This window comes from Marmota marmota, unplaced genomic scaffold (assembly GCF_001458135.2).
Source record: "Marmota marmota marmota unplaced genomic scaffold, marMar, whole genome shotgun sequence".
Taxonomy (NCBI): Eukaryota; Metazoa; Chordata; class Mammalia; order Rodentia; family Sciuridae; genus Marmota; species Marmota marmota.
The window spans coordinates 24,173,129-24,190,814 of NW_026000093.1; the positions used below are offsets into that span (position 1 = coordinate 24,173,129).

At 40.7% G+C, this 17,686-nt stretch overlaps 1 protein-coding gene across 3 annotated transcripts in view; it reads left to right on the forward strand.

The window, feature by feature from the left end:
• The window catches only part of Ly96 (lymphocyte antigen 96), a 23,020-nt gene extending 19,311 nt beyond the window's left edge, over window positions 1-3,709 (forward strand). For 2 of the 3 annotated variants that reach the window (XM_048783071.1, XM_015485877.2), the window contains exons 4-5: window positions 907-959; window positions 2,555-2,684. In XM_048783071.1, the coding sequence (XP_048639028.1) occupies window positions 907-959; window positions 2,555-2,653 (152 nt within the window). In that variant the 3' untranslated portion in view covers window positions 2,654-2,684. Of the gene's footprint in view, window positions 1-906; window positions 960-2,554; window positions 2,685-3,278 lie in introns of those variants that run through there. The other variant, XM_048783070.1, reaches the window with a different exon arrangement.
• Window positions 3,710-17,686: the final 13,977 nt, after the last annotated feature.

A 17,686-nucleotide genomic window follows, 5' to 3' on the forward strand; every position in this document is an offset into this window, starting at 1 on the left:
TATCTTAGGGTGGTTTTGATTTGCATTTCTCTGACTGCTAGAGATGGTGAGCATTTTTTCATGTACTTGTTGATTGATTGTATGTCCTCCTCTGAGAAGTGTCTGTTCAGGTCCTTGGCCCATTTGTTGATTGGGTTCTTAGCCTTCTATTTTAAAAATTGTTTTTTATTTTAAAATTTGTACATCTTTATGGGTATGTTATGATAAGTCAATACATGTATACAATGTTTATTACTCAAATCAGGGTAATAAGCATTTCTATCTCTTCAACCATGAATCATTTTTATGCATTGGGAATTATGTACTTACCAGTCATTTTTTTGAAATATATCATAGGTTGTTTTGCCCAACAGTTACCTTACTGTGCTAGAGAAGAACCAGGAGTGATTCCTTCACTCTGTGTTTTTGGTGCCTCTTACTGAATTTCTTTCTATTTACCCTCTCCCAAACCCTCCTTGTGTCTATTGACCTTAGTCAAGCTTCTCAGTGCTGTGATAAGAGGAGCTTCAGTTGTCTGGCTGCCTTTGGAATATCTCTCCCACCCTTAGGAAAAGTTTTCTCTATTACATCCAGGTAAAGGTGCAACAATATTTTTGAAAACTACAATTAAATATGTACATATATAACCTGAGATAATGCATATTTTCATTCATTCATTCATTCATTCATTTTTGAGACCAGTTCATCTTAAAAGTTTGCATCCCCTAAGAGAGAGGCTCTGTGGGGCAGAAGAAGCCACAGGAGAGTACTAGTCAGGGTGTAAGATCTATTATTCTCTAGTTTTACTTGAGACTGCCTTTGCCAGTAGCCAGTGTTGTGTATAAAGGGATGTTCCATGCAATTAAAAAAAGAAAGAAAGAAAAGAAAGATCACCTAATAATGATGTATTTTGCATTATGTTTGCAGAGACTGTGAATACAACAATACCGTTCTCCTTCAGGGGAATACTATTTCTTAAGGTATTCTTCAAAATTTATTTTGTATGTTCTTAACTTTTTGCAGTAACAGATGTGTTAAGATTTTGAAAGAAGTAATTTACAACCTCTAAAAATAGTGGTTCAAGATTAAAATGTTTAAAAATTTTAGTTGTAGGTATTTCTTCCTTCTGTAGAATATGGAAAAATTGCACATGTGATTAACTCTTTTTTGTCATTTTTTCCTCTAACATACAAGGCTAAAAGTAATGAGAATGCTCATTTTATTAATCTGTTGAATGGGCTTCATATGAAAGCACTGTTCAATCACTGTATATAAGTCAGTAATAGTGTATAACTACTCATGCAATATACTAATTATATAAATTGTTTAGGAGAATAGAAATCACATAACTTATAGGCTTATTTTTGTTTAAAAATTTTCTTTGGAACTTACCTTGAATGTCCAGACCTTTCTAAAAATAACTACTGCCTCAATGAATACCAATGTAATTTTAGATATTTGTATCATATAACTGGCAATGAAATTTTATATATTTCACTTTTGGAAACTATTTAAAAATAAACTTTATTAAAGCATATTCTTTAGATGTTTTGTTACAAAAAGCATAATATCTGAGAAACTCATAGGCTATTTTCTAAGAATTGTATAAGTCCTCAGTTTTTTAAAAAATATTTTTGTCTTAGAATCCCTTTATTTACTTATTTTTGAGAGAGAGAGAGAGAGAGAGAGAGAGAGAGAGAGAATTTTAATATTTATTTTTTTTAGTTTCTGGCGGACACAACATCTTTGTTTGTATGTGGTGCTGAGGATCGAACCGGGCCGCACGCATGCCAGGCGAGCGCACTACCATTTGAGCCACATCCCCAGCCCCAAGTCCTCAGTTTTTTCTTTTTTCTTTTTTTTTTTTTTTGGTACTAGGGATCAAACCCAGAGGTATTTTACCATTGAGCTACATATCCAGGCTCATTTAAATTTTTTTTTTTTTAAATTTTGATATAGGGTATCCCTAAGTTGTCAAGGCTAGCCTTGAACTTGCAATCCTCCTGCCTCAGCCTCCTGAGTTGCTAGGATTATAGGCAAAAGCCAACACCCCCAACTCCTCATCTTTTAATTGGGAAATAAATGGAATCTATAATCATTGAATTCAAAGGCATGTAATATTCCATGTCATTTGAAAACTGAAAAAATGATAACTGGGTTGGGAGTGTAGCTCAGTGGTAGAAAACTTGCCTAGCATGCATGAGGCTTGGGTTCAGCTCCTACCACCAGAAGAAAATATAAACAATTTAATTACATGGCATTAAGGAAGTTCTTTTTAAGCCAGGTGCTGTGGCACATGCCTGTAATTCCACCTACTCAAGAGGCTGAGGTAGGAGGATCACAAATTTGAGGCCAGTCTCAGTCCAGGTTCAATTGCAGTACTGACAATAAAAATTCTTTAAAAAGAGCAGCATTTGGGGCTGGGGTTGTGGCTCAGCGGTACAGCGCTCACCTAGCACATGCGAGATGCTGGGTTCGATCATCAGCAAATAATGTGTCCAACTGCAACTAAAAAGATATTTAAAAATAGCAAAGTTTAACATTTTAACTTGTATTTTTTTCCCCCTTGTTTTAGGGCCGATACAGATGTGTTGCAGAAGCCATTGCTGGGCATACTGAAGAAAAACTCTTTTGTTTGAATTTTACCATCACATACCACCCTCGTCTCAATTAGAATAAATTGAGTATATTTTTATTTTTCAAAAGTGGTGTTCTTATTTTAAGAGGACCTGGAATCTGTTACAATCAGGTGTGGGAAGAGGAGGATACAGGAGTGACTGTCTTGAAGGAAGACTTTTTATTGTTATGGAGCTCTAGAAACAGTTGAGAGCTGTTGGCATGATGCCCTGCCCAGAGCTCCCAGGTGCATGCAGGGACGCACTGGGGCTGTCTGGAGGTTGACAGAGAGGAGGAACATGGGCAAGAGCTTTTATTTTATTTTCTATGAAAAGGAACAGGTAAGGCAGGGTTGGTAGGTTTAGGATTGGCTGGTTTGAATAATTTCAGCAGGCTCTGGGGCATAGGGGCTGCTCCTGGCTGTCTTGGACCTGGTCTCCCGACAGGTGTGTGAGAGCCTCACAGAGGAGGTGGTTGCCAGTGCACGTCCTCTGGATCAGCTGGTTTCCATGGGAAAGGTGTTCTCACAGGTGGTTTATTACGGTCTCTAAGGATTAGCTAGCCCTGGGAGGAACAGTTCCTTCAGGGATAGCAAGACCCCTGATGTCAAAGCATCAGAAATACAGAAAATAAAAAGGCATGGTTAATATTACTTGTCACTGAATTTTTTCCTCCCCCCACAGACAGTGAAACCTCTTGAATCCATTGACTCCATCTCCCCATTTGTCTGCTGCTACTCTGGGGCAGATCCCCAGCCATGCTGCCCTGGATGACGCCACGATCTCCTTGGTGACCTTCCTGCATCTGCATCTGTTGGAAGTGTTGGAGGGCTTTCCAGTCTTGTCTGTTTTTTCCCTTTCAATCCCTTCTCCTGCTACCCTCCCTCACTCTCTGCCCTAGAATGTGCCATTCTTCTTCCCTCTTCAGGACCTTTGCCTGCACAGTTCCCTCTGCCTCAGCTCCACTCCACTCTACCCGGCCCCCGTTTCTATAATAGATGTTAATGTTTCTCAGCTCAGATGCTACTTCCTTTTCACCCCTAAAGGGAAGGAGTGTGGGGTTTAGGGCTCATTGAACACTGCTTTCCCCCCAAAATATCCTCCACAAATCGTGTCCTTTAAGATGATTCATCCTTGCATCAAAAGTTCCTTTGAATTTTTTTTTTTTTTTTGTGTGTGTGTGATACTGGGGATTGAACCCAGGGGTGTTCTGTCACTGAGTTATGTCCCCAGCCCTTTTGTATTTTTAATTTTGAGGATAAAGTCTTTTTGAGGTTGGCTTTGGACTTATCCTCCTACCCTAGCCTCCCAAGATGCTGGGATTACAGGCATGTGCCATCACACCAGCCCTGTTACCTTTTTAAAAAAAAATTTTTTAGTTGTAGATAGACATAATACCTTTATTTATTTTTATGTGGTGCTTAGGTTCAAACCCAGTGCCTCACATGTGCTAGGCAAGTGCTCTACCACTGAGCCCCAGGGCTGTTACCTTTTTATACACATGATGTGGTGAGGGGGTTCAGGATTTGTAGAATGAATTATTAGACATTTCCTGTTCCCTGGTTTTGTTCTGGTGTATATCACATTCCTACTCTAGGGTGGATTTTGGTTTGCTAGGACAGCTAGTGTGGGGTATTTCCAAGGGACCATCATTGTTTAGGTTAGACACATTACTAAAGCTGACTGATCAGAAGGAAAGGCCTAAAATTCCTGGGCTGTCTCACTGGATGTAAACCAGAAAGGAAGCTGTAATGTTTCTGCTGACACTTGTTTGATGACCACAAAGGGGGTTAGCCTCGGCGTGAAGCAGATGCTCTGGACAGAGGTCAGTGCAGAAGAACAAGAACCTGAATTGCAGATACTGTCAAGTTATTGAATCAAGCAAGCCTGGATCCTGCCCTGCACTCTGGACTTTCCAGCTATTGGTTTAATGAGTTGGAGTCAGAGCTTTATTTATTTATTTATTTATTTTTGCAATAGAGTTGTTTCGTAGCTACATTGCTGCCCTATCCCAAAAATCAGTCTAATTTCAGATTGTAGCCCCTTCCCCATTCTCGTGTTCCTCATTGCTTTGAACTCTCCTTGCCCCCCCCACCCACTCTTCTTTTTTTTGCAGTATTAGGATTGAATCCTGCTGAGCACTGTACCATTGAGCTTACCCCCAGCCCTAATTTTAACTCTTTTATTACTGATGCTTATAGGTCAACTTATCTATTAGTCACAGTAGGTTCAGTGCCTCATTTTCTCAAAAATGTTTTAATTTTAATTTCTTTTAATAATCACAATGTAAAAAATATAATAAGTATAATAAGTCAGTTATAGTGGTACAGAACTGTAATCCCAACCCCTTGGGAGACTGAGGTGGGATTATCATTTGAGCCCAGGAGTTTAAGAGCAGCCTGGACAACACAGCAAGAACAAAACACCATCCGAAAACAGGTCCACCCCGCCCCCGAAATATACAATAACGTATTTGGTTGGGATTATATTCATCATTATACCAAGGTGGTAATAAAATATAATTTAAAACATTTTCAGTGGAGGAAAATTGTCTACAAAGGCAAAATTGGGCCTGTAAACTTATAATGTGGCTCTGGGCTTGGTCACTACCTTCTCTACCTTGGGGAATTTCACTAATATTAGTGAAATTAAGCACAATTCCTCCCTTCATAGAGTTTTTTTTTTAAATTTTTTTATTGTTGGTTGTTCAAAACATTACATAGTTCTTGATATATCATATTTCACACTTTGATTCAAGTGGGTTATGAACTCCCATTTTTACCCTGTATACAAATTGCAGAATCACATCAGTTACACATCCATTGATTTACATATTGCCATACTAGTGTCTGTTGTATTCTGCTGCCATTCATAGAGTTTTTAATCTAGAGGGAAAAACAAATACGTGACTATTGTAGAAGATGAGGGTCATTACTGGAGGGAAAGTATTGAGTGGTGTGGAGGAGACAAGATGTCATCCCTGGGCATTAGAAAAGGCTGCTGGAGGAGTGATATTGGGGCTGAGAATTGGGAGATGTGCTTGGAATTAATTTAGCATAGTATTTTTCAGGCATAGGAAAGAGCTGGCGTCAAGGATTAGAACTGAGACGATAGGATGTTGAAAATGCCGAGTTATGATACTACTAGGTAGCAGTTAATGATGCTATCACGTTAAGTACTGGGTACTTTTCTAGGCATTGCATTTAATTCTCACAACAATCTGAGATATAGATATTAGTATCCTGATTTTAAAGATGGGAGAAGATGAGCACAGAAAATTAAAAGTATTAAATTAAAATTCTAAGTTATATATCTAGTGTGTTAGCTTTATGGGACTTTGACAAATACCTGAGAAAATTAACTTGGAGGAGGAAAGATTTATTTTGGCTCAGGTTTCAGTCCAGGTTTGGCTGGTTCCATTGCTTTGGCTCTGAGGTGTCAGAACATAATGGCAGCAAGAGCAAAGAGTAGAGGAGATTGCTCATCTCATGGCAGCCAGGAAGCAGAGAGAGGGAACCAGGGGGAGGAGGGTCCAGAGTTAAAGTATACCCTTCAAAGTCACACCCAGTAACCTACTTTGTCCAGGTGGGCTCCACCTCCTAGTAGCCCATTCAGCTGTGATCCAATCATTTCTCCAAAGTCCCACCTCTGAGCATATCTGAGCTGGGCCACCTACCTTCAACACATGAGCTATTGGAGGAATTTCAGATCCAAACCATTCCACCTAGTGAGTGTTGGAGCTGGTGTTGGATCCAACAGTCTGACTCCACGCTAATTTCTCATCTAGCTTTCTGTATAGCTGGAAGATAAAAGATGAAAGGGAGAGGCATTGGAGGTGAGGCAGGGGACAGTGCTGCCTTGCTGGGCAGTTCCACTCTTGAACCCTAGCCCTGGGCTTTGAGTCTTGCTTCTCTTTATCTTTTCTATATATCTTATCCACCACAACCTCTAACCCATGCCATATCTTCATCACTGTGACCAAAATAACTGTCAAGAAAAACCTAAACAAGAACAGATTCATTTTGCCTCATGATTTTGGAGGTCTCAGTCCATGGTTGGCTGGCTTCCCTGCAGAAACATCATGGTGGAAGGGCATGGTGGAGGAAAGATGTTCAACCCATGGCAGCCAGGAAGCAGAGAAGGGTGGTGGGGAAGGAACCAGAATCATCTATAATCTCTCAGGCCATGTCCCCAGTGATCTACTGACATGGCTCTCTGGCTGCCCAGCAGTGCAGCCAGCTCACTGGTTCCTGCTGGGAAGTGTGTTTGTGAGGGAGCTGTGAAGAGGCAGAATGGCAGCCACAGCAAGTTGGAAATCCCACCATGCCGGTGTGGGCCTGAGTCCTGAGGTGAGCTGGGGCAAGCCAATCTGTCACCCAACCTCAGCTTGGTCTGCACACAGTGTGGATGCCTCCTGCTGCAGAAGCACACTCCACACAGACTGCAGCTTCAGACACCCCCTCTGATCCTGTGTAATTCAACCTCCCACTTGGGAGAAAATGGAACTAAGGCAAAACTGAATGGGATTCAGGGCTAACCAATAGCATTATTACTTTTCCAAACCCTAATTAGCATAAGTTTGGATCAATAGCAGTGACCCAAGTGCTATGTGAACCCTTAGAGTAGCCCACTTGGTGGGCGAAAACCTGCTATTGAGTCCCCTCTTGCACTGCAAGAAGTCTTTCCCCTGTTTCCATTCCTCAATAAATTCTACTTTGACACTCACTCATCCTGGTCGGTGGGTTTCATTCTTCAAATTCAGGAGACAAGAACACAGAAAGAAGAAGAAATTGATGGTGAGCTGCTGGGTCTGCTGTAACACTGGGGGGCATGACCTGCCAATATGAGCTGCAACACTTCTGGCTGCAGAGCCCTGCAATCTTACGCAGACCCAACTGGCCAGCAGAAGTGGAGAAATTCCCATCTCACCTGCTGGTAGAAGTGGATAATTGAGTTGCACCTCAAAACTTCGGTTTTGCTATTTTCTACAGCCACATCCCACCTGCCTATAATTAGCACTATTCCATTAGTCCATTCAAATTATTAATCCATCAAATAGAGTAATCCATTGATGAGGTCAGAGCCCTCAATATCTAATCATTTGACCTGAGAACACTGCTGCATTGCTTTAAGGTGAGCTTTCTGGAGGACATTCTAGATCCAAACCACAACACCTCTTGGTTTACATCTACTTTTTTACCCTTGCCTGTCGTTTCCCAAACCTTCCAATGGTGTCTCCCAGCATCCTTAGAATTAAATCTCTCAATCTGGCCCACAAAACCGGACATCATCTACTCACAAAAGTTTACCTTTATAACTTCATGACCTGTTTCTCTCAGCATCTTTCATTTGGTTCTATCTATACAATCTTGTACCCCTTTTCTCTAATATGTTTAGGCCTTTGCAATCATCTTTCCCTAATCATGGAATATACTGCCCCCTCCCCAGATATCTGTACAGTATATTCTTTTCTTTCATTTGATTTTGTGCTCAGATGTAACTTCATCAAAGAGTCCATCCTTGACCAGTGTTATAAGGCCCCATACAAGAAACCCTTTGATCAGATAGAAGTTTATTTTTCTCATCTAGGACCAATGTGGTACTTTAAGGATACAGGCATTCTCTCTCTGGCCCTGGTCTGAATGATCCAAAATGGATCATTGAATCTGTGACTCAGATATCATCTTTTCATTAGTAACACCACTCCAAAGATATTTATAAAGTAACCAGACATCATTGTTTTATGTTTTGTTTATTTATGGTCTTTTATTGTTTATATGGAATTAAGGACTTATAAAAAATATTACTTAGGACATTATTATCCAATAATGTATAAAGTACATGTATAAAGACAAAGTACATGTACTTTATACATTATTGGATAATAATGTCCTAAGTATATTCACACCAGTTTGTGTCTATATAAAGACACAAACTGGTGTGAATATACTTTGTATACAACCAGAGATATGAAAAATTGTGCTTATGTGTAATAAGAATTATAATGCATTCTGCTGTCATGTATAAATAAAAAATTAATACAAAAATAAAAAAAATATTACTTAGATATTAGCTTTGTATGTTTTCTTTCAGTGTTAGGTTTTACAGCATAATTGCTCTTTGGATAAATTCATGTATACTTTGTATACAACCATATGAATGGGATGACATCCAAGTTAAGGATTTCTGTACACCAGGAATCATAAGCAGATTGCAAAGGCAACCTGTGGAATAAGAGAAAATACTTGCAAATTATTTATCTGATAAGGAGTTAATATTCAGAGTACACATAGAATACCTATAGTTGAACAACAAATGACCAAATAACAAGGTTAAAAAAATGGACAAAATGTTTGAATAGACATTTCTATAAAGATGATATACAAGTAGCCAGAAGCGTAAGAAAAGATGCTTAACATCACTAGTAATCAGAGAAACGTGAATCAAAACCACAAGAGATAGCATTGCACACCCATTAGGATTAGTATAAAATGTAGGAAATAACAGGTATTGACAATTATGTAGAGAAATTAGATTTCTTGTGAACTGTTAGGAGGATTGTAAAATGGTAACACAACTTTGGAAAATAATACGAGGTTTCTTCAAAAATCTGCATGACAATGAACTTGGCCTTAAAGGGCTGGGGAATAGCTCAGTGGGGAAATACTTGCCTGGCATGTGTGGTGCCCTGGGTTCAATCTTCTGCAACACAAAAAGAAAACTAAAATAAATAAGTAAATAAAAATAATTATTATAAAACCAATCAATCCCATGTTTGTGTACATATTAAAAAATATTAAATGAGCACCTCAAAGAAACATTTGCATACCCATGTTCATAGAAGCACTTTTTACAATAGCCAAGAGGAGGAAGAAAATGTCCATTAATGGATGAGTGGATAAACAAAATGTGACATATACATTGTTTTAGTCAGCTTTTTTGCCACTGTGATGAAGAGACCTGATGAGAACAATTTTAAAGAAGGAAAATTTTATTTGGGGCTCATGGCTCCAGAGGTCTCAGTCCATAGATGGCCAATTATATTCCTTGGGGCTTGAGGTGAGGCAGAACATCATGGCAGAATTGTGTGGCAGATGAAAACAGCTGGGACCACAGTACATGGCACCAGGAAGGAGAGAGAGAGAGAGAGAGAGAGAGAGAGAGAGAGAGAGAGAGAGAAGAGACAGAGAATTTTTTAATATTTATTTTTTAGTTTTCGGCAGACACAACATCTTTGTGTGTGGTGCTGAGGATGGAACCCAGGCCGCACGCATGCCAGGCGAGCGCGCTACCGCTTGAGCCACATCCCCAGCCCTTTCTTGCATTCTCTTGCACATGAACTTTAGGGGGACACCTAATATCTAAACCATAACATGAATATTATGTTTTTTCTTCTCCTCCTGTTCCTCCTCCTCCTCCTCCTGTTCCTCCTCCTGTTCCTCCTCCTCCTCCTTTCTCTTCCCCTTTCTCTTGTCCTTCTTTTTCCTCCTCCTCCTCCTTTTCCATCTCTTTCTCCTTTCTTCTTCTTTTTTTGTGGTGCTGGGAATTAAACCCAGGGCCTTACATATTCAAGCACTCTACCACAGAGTTGCATCCCCAAGCTAATGCAATGGGATATTATCCAGCTCTGTAAAGGAAACACACCACATGCTACAATGTGGATGAGACTTGAGGACATTTGCTACGTGAAATAAGTCAGTCATGGAAAGACAAGATGGATGAATTCACACTGTTTCCTGTAATGCATTAATGCTCCAGTTTCCTCACAGCTGGTTGACACAATGCATGTTCTAAACTGTCTTTAATAAAATGTAATAGAGATAATAGAAATGGTTTAATTTCTAATTTGAGGAAGATATTTAGGCATATGAAATTAAAAACAAAAGCTTTACCATTCTAATGCTTAAAACAAAGACCAATTGCCTGAGTAAACATAAGAAAAGGAGCAGGACAGTAAACAAGGTGTGTGTCTGAGGATGTAGCAGAGCAAACAGACCTCGGCTAAGGGCAGTGAAGAGCTGGGTAGCTCACAGATGTACGATGTCTTATAATTCTCTCCTTCAAAAATTCAAAAATGAGCAATTTTTTTTTCTCTGAGCAAATGATCCCACTTAAACATTAATGAATTAACCAGATTAACTTACTTTTAATGCACAGAAGAAAAATAGTTTCTGTCTCATATGTTTCAGCTGAGTTGTCAGTGGCCTGTCAAGCTGACGGATTCCTTCTCTCTTCCTACTAATCCACTATTCTTTATGAACAGAAATTTACTTCGAAATGGAAAGTGAGGTTTTGGGTTCATTTCTAATTTTTGATTCACATCATACAGCCTGATTGATGTGAGATGCTTGTTTTAGTCAGCTTTTTTGCTGGGGTTTCCATGTGAAGGGGCAGTGCCCAGGTGGGCAGAGCATTGTGTGATGATCTTTGATCCTTGAAAACTGGAATCCATGATAGACATCATTCTCCATTCACTCAAAACGTTCTATTCTGTGCCTAGCGCTGTGCTGGATGCAGAGGACACAAACAGAAAAACATCTGGGCCTTGTCTTCAGGGGCACTCACAAGCCTGTGAGTCCAGAACTTAGAAGAGAGGCACAGTGAACCAAGCAATGATGAGACAGCAAAGAGGAGTTGCTGCCATACCATCACGTAAATATAAAAACATGCAGGGAAGGGGCTGGGGTTGTGGCTCAGTGGTAGAGCGCTTACCTAGCAAGTTCGAGGCCCTGGGTTCGATCCTCAGCACCACATAAAAATAATTAAATAAAATAAAGGTATTGTGTCCAACCACAACTAAAAAATCAATATTCAAAAAAAGAAAAAACATGCAGGGAACAGATGAAAGGCTACCGTAAAGGCCCATGCCAAGCCAGGCGTGGGGTCCATGTCTGTAGTTCCTGATATATTGTTACTGGGTCGGTTGGGGTCTCAATAGAAAACAGGTGACATATTGAAATGATGATAACTTGAGGAGAGTTTAATAAAGAGAATGTTGACAGAGGTGTGGCCCAGGTGTAGGGAAACCATGCAGAAAAGTGCTGATCCCAGGGGAAGTAGCAGGAGGGCTCCATATGGCTCCAGGCCTGAAGGTCAAGGGTGAGGAACCATCTGCAAGGGACCAGGAGACAGAGAGGAACTGTGTTGCAGAAGCAGAGACCCTCTACCTCCTTTTGAAACTAGAGCACCTGGCGGTGACTCTCAGGGAGAGTGCTTTCTCCCCCAGATGTCCCCCTGGACTCTCCACTTGCCGAGTCCAGTTGTCTTGAGGGAGCCTGTGCTGTTGTACTGGGGACAACGCTTCCAAACTCACGAGCTTTAGGGAACCCATTCAATCCGTAGCACCCATGGACCTGGAAGATGAGGAACCGGCTGACTTAATTCACACAGGCCAACCTCCCGGAGCACCGAGAGGTGTGGAGAAGGGTGGAGAGCAGGTATAGAGAGGTGAACAGAAGATTCCAGAATACCAAGTGGTCAAGCACCTGAGTCAATGTTCATAAAGACATCAGCAACACATTCCCAGCCAATGTTTGACACAGTGAGGGATTTTGGCAAAGTCCTTCAAAAGAGGACCCAGAAAAGTCTAGAAAACATGCACACAGTTTAAGGAATAATCACAAACTCTTGCCCTCAACCCGTGAAGATGAGGGGTACTGGGTTTAAAAGATCAAGCTAAGAAAGTGGTGAAAAATCACACAACACAGAGATTATTTTTTAAACCAAGGGCAGGACGGCCCTGCGACCTTACGGGTCAGCTTCCTTGCTGGAAAGAGAGCACTTAAAAGAGAGCGTGAGCCTGTCTTTCCTTTATTTTATAGCGGGGACATCAGAGAGCGATAAGATTTCAACGGTGGAGTTTTACTTCCTCATGTCTTGTGGTCAGCAGATTGATTGACATCTTGGCGAGTCCCACCCATCTCAGGTGCTATGTGGGATCTGAGGCAGAGCTAGAGGGGGAGACCCACCTGCATCATGTGATCCATCCCTGGCAGGGAGTTCGCAGAGCCAGGCCTAGTCCCTCATTTGGCTACTAGGTGCAATAATAGAAATGGTTTAATTTCTAATTCGAGGAGGATATTTAGGCATATGAAATTAAAAACTAAAGCTTTATGGTTCTAATATTTAAAACAAAGACCAGTTGCCTGAGTAAACACAAGAAAAGGAGCAGGACAGTAAACAAGGTGGGTGTGTGTGTCTGGGGTGCAATAGTCCACACCCACAGCCCATGGACAGCTTGAGACAACAAACTACTCCTTAGATTAAGAAATCTAACACTGCTGCTCTCTAATCACTTCCCCTTCCCATGGGATCCCCTTTTATCCACAGTGGAGGATTGAACCCCGGGTAGGGGGCATGCTAGGCAAGTGCTCTACCATGGAGTTACATCCCCAGTCCTTTTTTAAAAGTTTGAGACAGGATCTTGCTAAATTGCTGAGGCTGGCCTTGAACTTGTGATCCTCCTCAGCCTTCTGATTAGCTGGAACTACAGGTGACCACTACCTCTCCTGGCTCTGTGTGTCCTTCTTGAGGTTTTCGATTTTCCTGTTTTTAGTTGTAACATCTAATGCATTAATCTTGGGCAATATGCCTCTTTTTTCTTTTAATCAAACCCGAGAAGTTATCTTTTCTATATTTTAGCCTCCCCTGCCTCCAATATTGGGGATGGAACCCAGGACCTGGCACATGCAAGGCAAGCACTCTACTACTGAGCTACCCACTCAGCCTCTGTACTGCAGCATATTTGAAGTTGGATTGTGCTTGTGATCGAAAACTTGTTGTGGTTTAATTGGTGGCATTTTTTTTCTTTCTTAGGAGAACATAAAATAACGGTGTATTTTACAATAATGGCACTTCAGATTTGACATTGGCTGTGTTTGCGTTATACCTTATGTGTTCTTTCACTTTCTTTTTGGCCAACACAGTGTTTATGGGACTCACCCACTTTGTTGCTCTGTGCAGTTGTGGCTTGTTCAAGTTCATGTTGTCCACCACACACAATGCTGTGGTCAACAACCTGTGTATGGGTCTTGGTGCTCACAAGGACAGCAGCACTAGACCAAGGCATTGTCATTTCTCTCTAGACTTCTGCAGTGTGATCCAACGTAACCCTCTCTCCCAACTAGAGCAATTTATACGAAACACAGACCTGATCTTCTCATTACCCTGTTTAAAATATTTAAATGGCATGGATTGGGAAGGATCACGAGTTCAAAGCCAACCTCAGCAATTTAGTGAGGCCCTATGCAACTAAATAAGACCCTTTCTCAAAATAAAATATAAAAAGGGCTGGGGATTTGGCTCAGTGGTTAAGTGCCCTTGGGTTCAATCCCTGGTACCAAAAAATAAAATAAAATAAATTAATAAAAATAAATAAAATAAAATAAAACAAAATGTTTCCCATTGGTCTTAGAAGAAAGACTCATTTCTCTGCTATGACTTTCAAGCCCTTGAAACCTGACTTGAGTGCCCACCATTATTTTTATTTTTATTTTTTTGGTACTAGGGATTGAACCCAGAAGTGCTTAATCATTGAGTCACATTCCCAGCCCTCAAGCCCCCACTAAGCTGCTGAGGCTGGTCTTGAATTTATGATTCTCCTGCCTCAGCCTCCTTAGATTTTGGGATTACAGGTATGCACTACTGCTTCCGGTCCACCATTATTCTTATGCATTCTTGTCCTGTGCTCTTGTTCCCTGTCATTTTCAGTTTTCATACAAGGGTCCCTCAGGCTGTTGTTACTCATTTCAACTTCCAGCAGAGTCCAATGTCTATCTACCCAGTTCTTCAGGAAAACCCACCCCACCCCTCCCCAGTATAGGCCATGGTCCCTTACTGTGCCTTCTCATAGTGCTCTCTTGTTTTTAGGACATGTATTATTTAGAACATAGATCTGCTGCTGAAACAGAAACTCACAGCGACTTTAATAAGACAGAAGTTGTTTTTATGTTCACAATATAACGTTGGCCTAAGCAGCTCAGGACTTGTCTGGGGGCTCTACCTTGGGAAGCCAGGATCCTTCTGCCATGTTGTGCCAACGTCCCTGGGTTGTTGCATCACCAGCATGCTCTGAGAGGACTACTGTCACATCCACATGTCAGCCAGTGGGGAGAGGGGGGAGAGGAAATGTAGGACACACCTATTCCTTCTAAGAGCACGATGGGGACTGCACTTATTACTTTTACTCGTCACTAACTGATCAGACCCTAGTTACATGGCTATACTCAGCTGTAAGGGAGGCTGGGAAAAGGAGCCTTTATTTTGGCTGTCCTATGCTCAGCTATGAATTTGGAGGTCTGTTATTGTAAATGGAGCAAGTGGATATGGTGACCCCTAGTGGTCTCCATGGCAGAACACCCAACTCAGATTAATCTGATTATTATCTGTCTGCTCCGCTAGACTGCAGTCTCCATAAGAGCAGGGACAATGTCTGGTTTTGCTCACCATTGTATCTATATCATCTATCCCAGTGCCTGTTACATAACAGGACCTTCATCAGTAATTGCTGAACACAAGAATGAGTGGATCTGATTTCTGAATACCTCTTGCTATTCCCTCCCTGTTTTAGGCTTGACTAAACCACTCTGTGATTGCCTAGTAATGCATTCATGATAAATGATGAGAACACACTTTGCTAATCTGAAGGCAAAAATAATCAATTAGGGCTGGGGTGTAGCTCAGTAGTAGAGTACAAGCTTTGTGTGCTAGCATGATGGTGGGGGTTGAGGGAAGAAAAGAAGAAAGAAAGAAAGAAAGCCAGTCAGTCATCTTGCTGTTGCTTAGATTTCTTTGGTGATCTTTTCAAGTTGTATGTGTTATCATATATATCTGCATTTATATTTCTTGTTTTGAGATTTGATATGACCAATTCTAACAGCATCCCTTGAAGTACACGAAGAGCTTAACTCAGTGGATTTCAGTCCAAAAATAAGGACCAAGCTGGGAGTGGTGCACACCTCTAATCCCAGTGATTCAGAAGGCTGAGGCAGGAGGATTACAAGTCTGAGGCCAACCTCAGCAACTTAGCAAGACCCTGTCTCAAAATAAAAAGGGCTGGGGATGTAGCTCAGTGGTAGAGTGCTTGCCTAACATGTGGGAGGCTCTGGGTTCAATCACCAGTACTACAAAAATAAAAGTAAAAATAAAAAAAGGATCAATACTCAGGCACTTGTTTGATAAGAAGTAAAATATGAAGTAATATTTGCAATTCTTCAAGCCTGAGCTTTCTATAGGAGTTTGGAAGCAAAGAGTTAAAGGTTATATTCTTTGTTTAGAATCTAGAGGAATAGTATTTTAAGCTTTAAATTCATGCATTTTGCTAAAGGTTATATTCTATGTTTAGAATCTTGAGGAATGGTATTTTAAGCTTCTAATCCATGCATTTTATCAATCAACACAGACATTAACATTGCATTGATAAATGAATAAATCTAATTAAGACTTGATGTGAAAGTCTTAATTAGACTTGGGAATATGGCTCAGTGGTCGAGTGCTTGCCTACCATTCATGAGACCCTGGGCCCAATTACCAGAGCTACAAAAAACAAACTAGATGTGAATGATGGCAACCTTACCAAGAATTATGCACCCACAACTAGGTACTGATGTTTTGATTGTCCCATCATACTACAATAATAAGATCATAAGAGTATATAATAATATATTTAATATAGACACTCAATGAAGCTAAATGAAAGAATCGGAAATAGTATGGGAGGATGGGATGATTTTGATTTTATTGCTATTATTTTAACATTTTTCTTTAATGTTGCTGTGTTGTTGCTAATTAAGCTAAATCCCAGCACCCTTACCAGTACTAAAACATAAGCAACACTGCCAATTCTGTTAGCATGTCTCTTTTTTTTCAAAACCTAGGAACCATAGACATTATTGGTAATAGAGAAGAGGGGGATGTTCTAAATATAGGCACTAATGTGGCTAATGTGCGGAAGACACATTTTCCTGTATAAGATTCAATTATAATTCTGAAAGCTAAGAGAGGAAGCAATAATTCAAGGCAAAGGAAGTGAAGAGCTGCTGCTTCCTCAGTGTTCATGAGCCTGATGTGAACAGGCTGTATGTAGTGAGAACAGCAAGCTTTCGGACAAGAAATACAGAAGTATAGAGAAACAAGGATCTGCAACCAGAGACTCAATGGTTTTGCTCTTGGGATAATTTGGGCTTGAGATTAGACTGAGAGAGGCTTCTTGATCAATTGTCCAGAGGCTCTTCTGAAATGTGTTTTACTGTATGTCTCCCACTGCACTAGACTTGGTATTAATCATCTAGTTTGGCAAACTCCTCTTTCATACAACTAAAACACATACCAGGTACAATTAACTGTTTGTGTCCTCTCCAAATTTTTATTTTGAACTCTCAATCCCCTGTGAGGGTGGGGCTCTTATGAATGGGATCCATGCTCCCTTTCTTTTTGCCATGTGAGGACCTGCAAGAAGATGGATTTTTAAAAAAGTCTTTAAAAAATATTCTTTTTAGTTGTCAATGGATCTTTTATTTTATTTATTTACATATGGTGCTGAGGATCAAACACAGGACCTCACACATGCCAGGCGAGTGTCCTACCACTGAGCCACAACTCCAGCCCCGAAGATGGATTTATTTATTTATTTAGAGATGAGATCTTGCTATGTTGCCCAGGCTGGCCTCAAGATTCCTTGGCTCAAGTGATCCTCCCACTTCAGCCTCCCAAAAAGCTGGGACTACAGGTGTGACATCATCCCTGGCATAGCTGTCTAGTAGTACCCCAAATGGACTAAGACAGCAGGGTTCAATTTTGTTCACTTCAGATTCTCAATTCAAATGACTGACATTTCAAGTTCAACTTCTGAATGCATGAAGTTTATTCCTACAGAAGTTTTAGCGTAGCTGAATCTACAAAAAAAAAAAAAAAAGGGAAAAGGAAAGAAAAAGAAAAATCCTTGGCAATATTGGTGGGGAGAGGAGGTGACTTTGGAGAAGGGGAGGAGGTTGGGTGGATGGGAAGTCTTGGGCAGTAGGAGGGTACTTGCTTGGCAAGCACGTGCTGTGGGTGTGTGCATGCGTGTGCATGTGTGTGCGTGTGTGTAGGAGGCT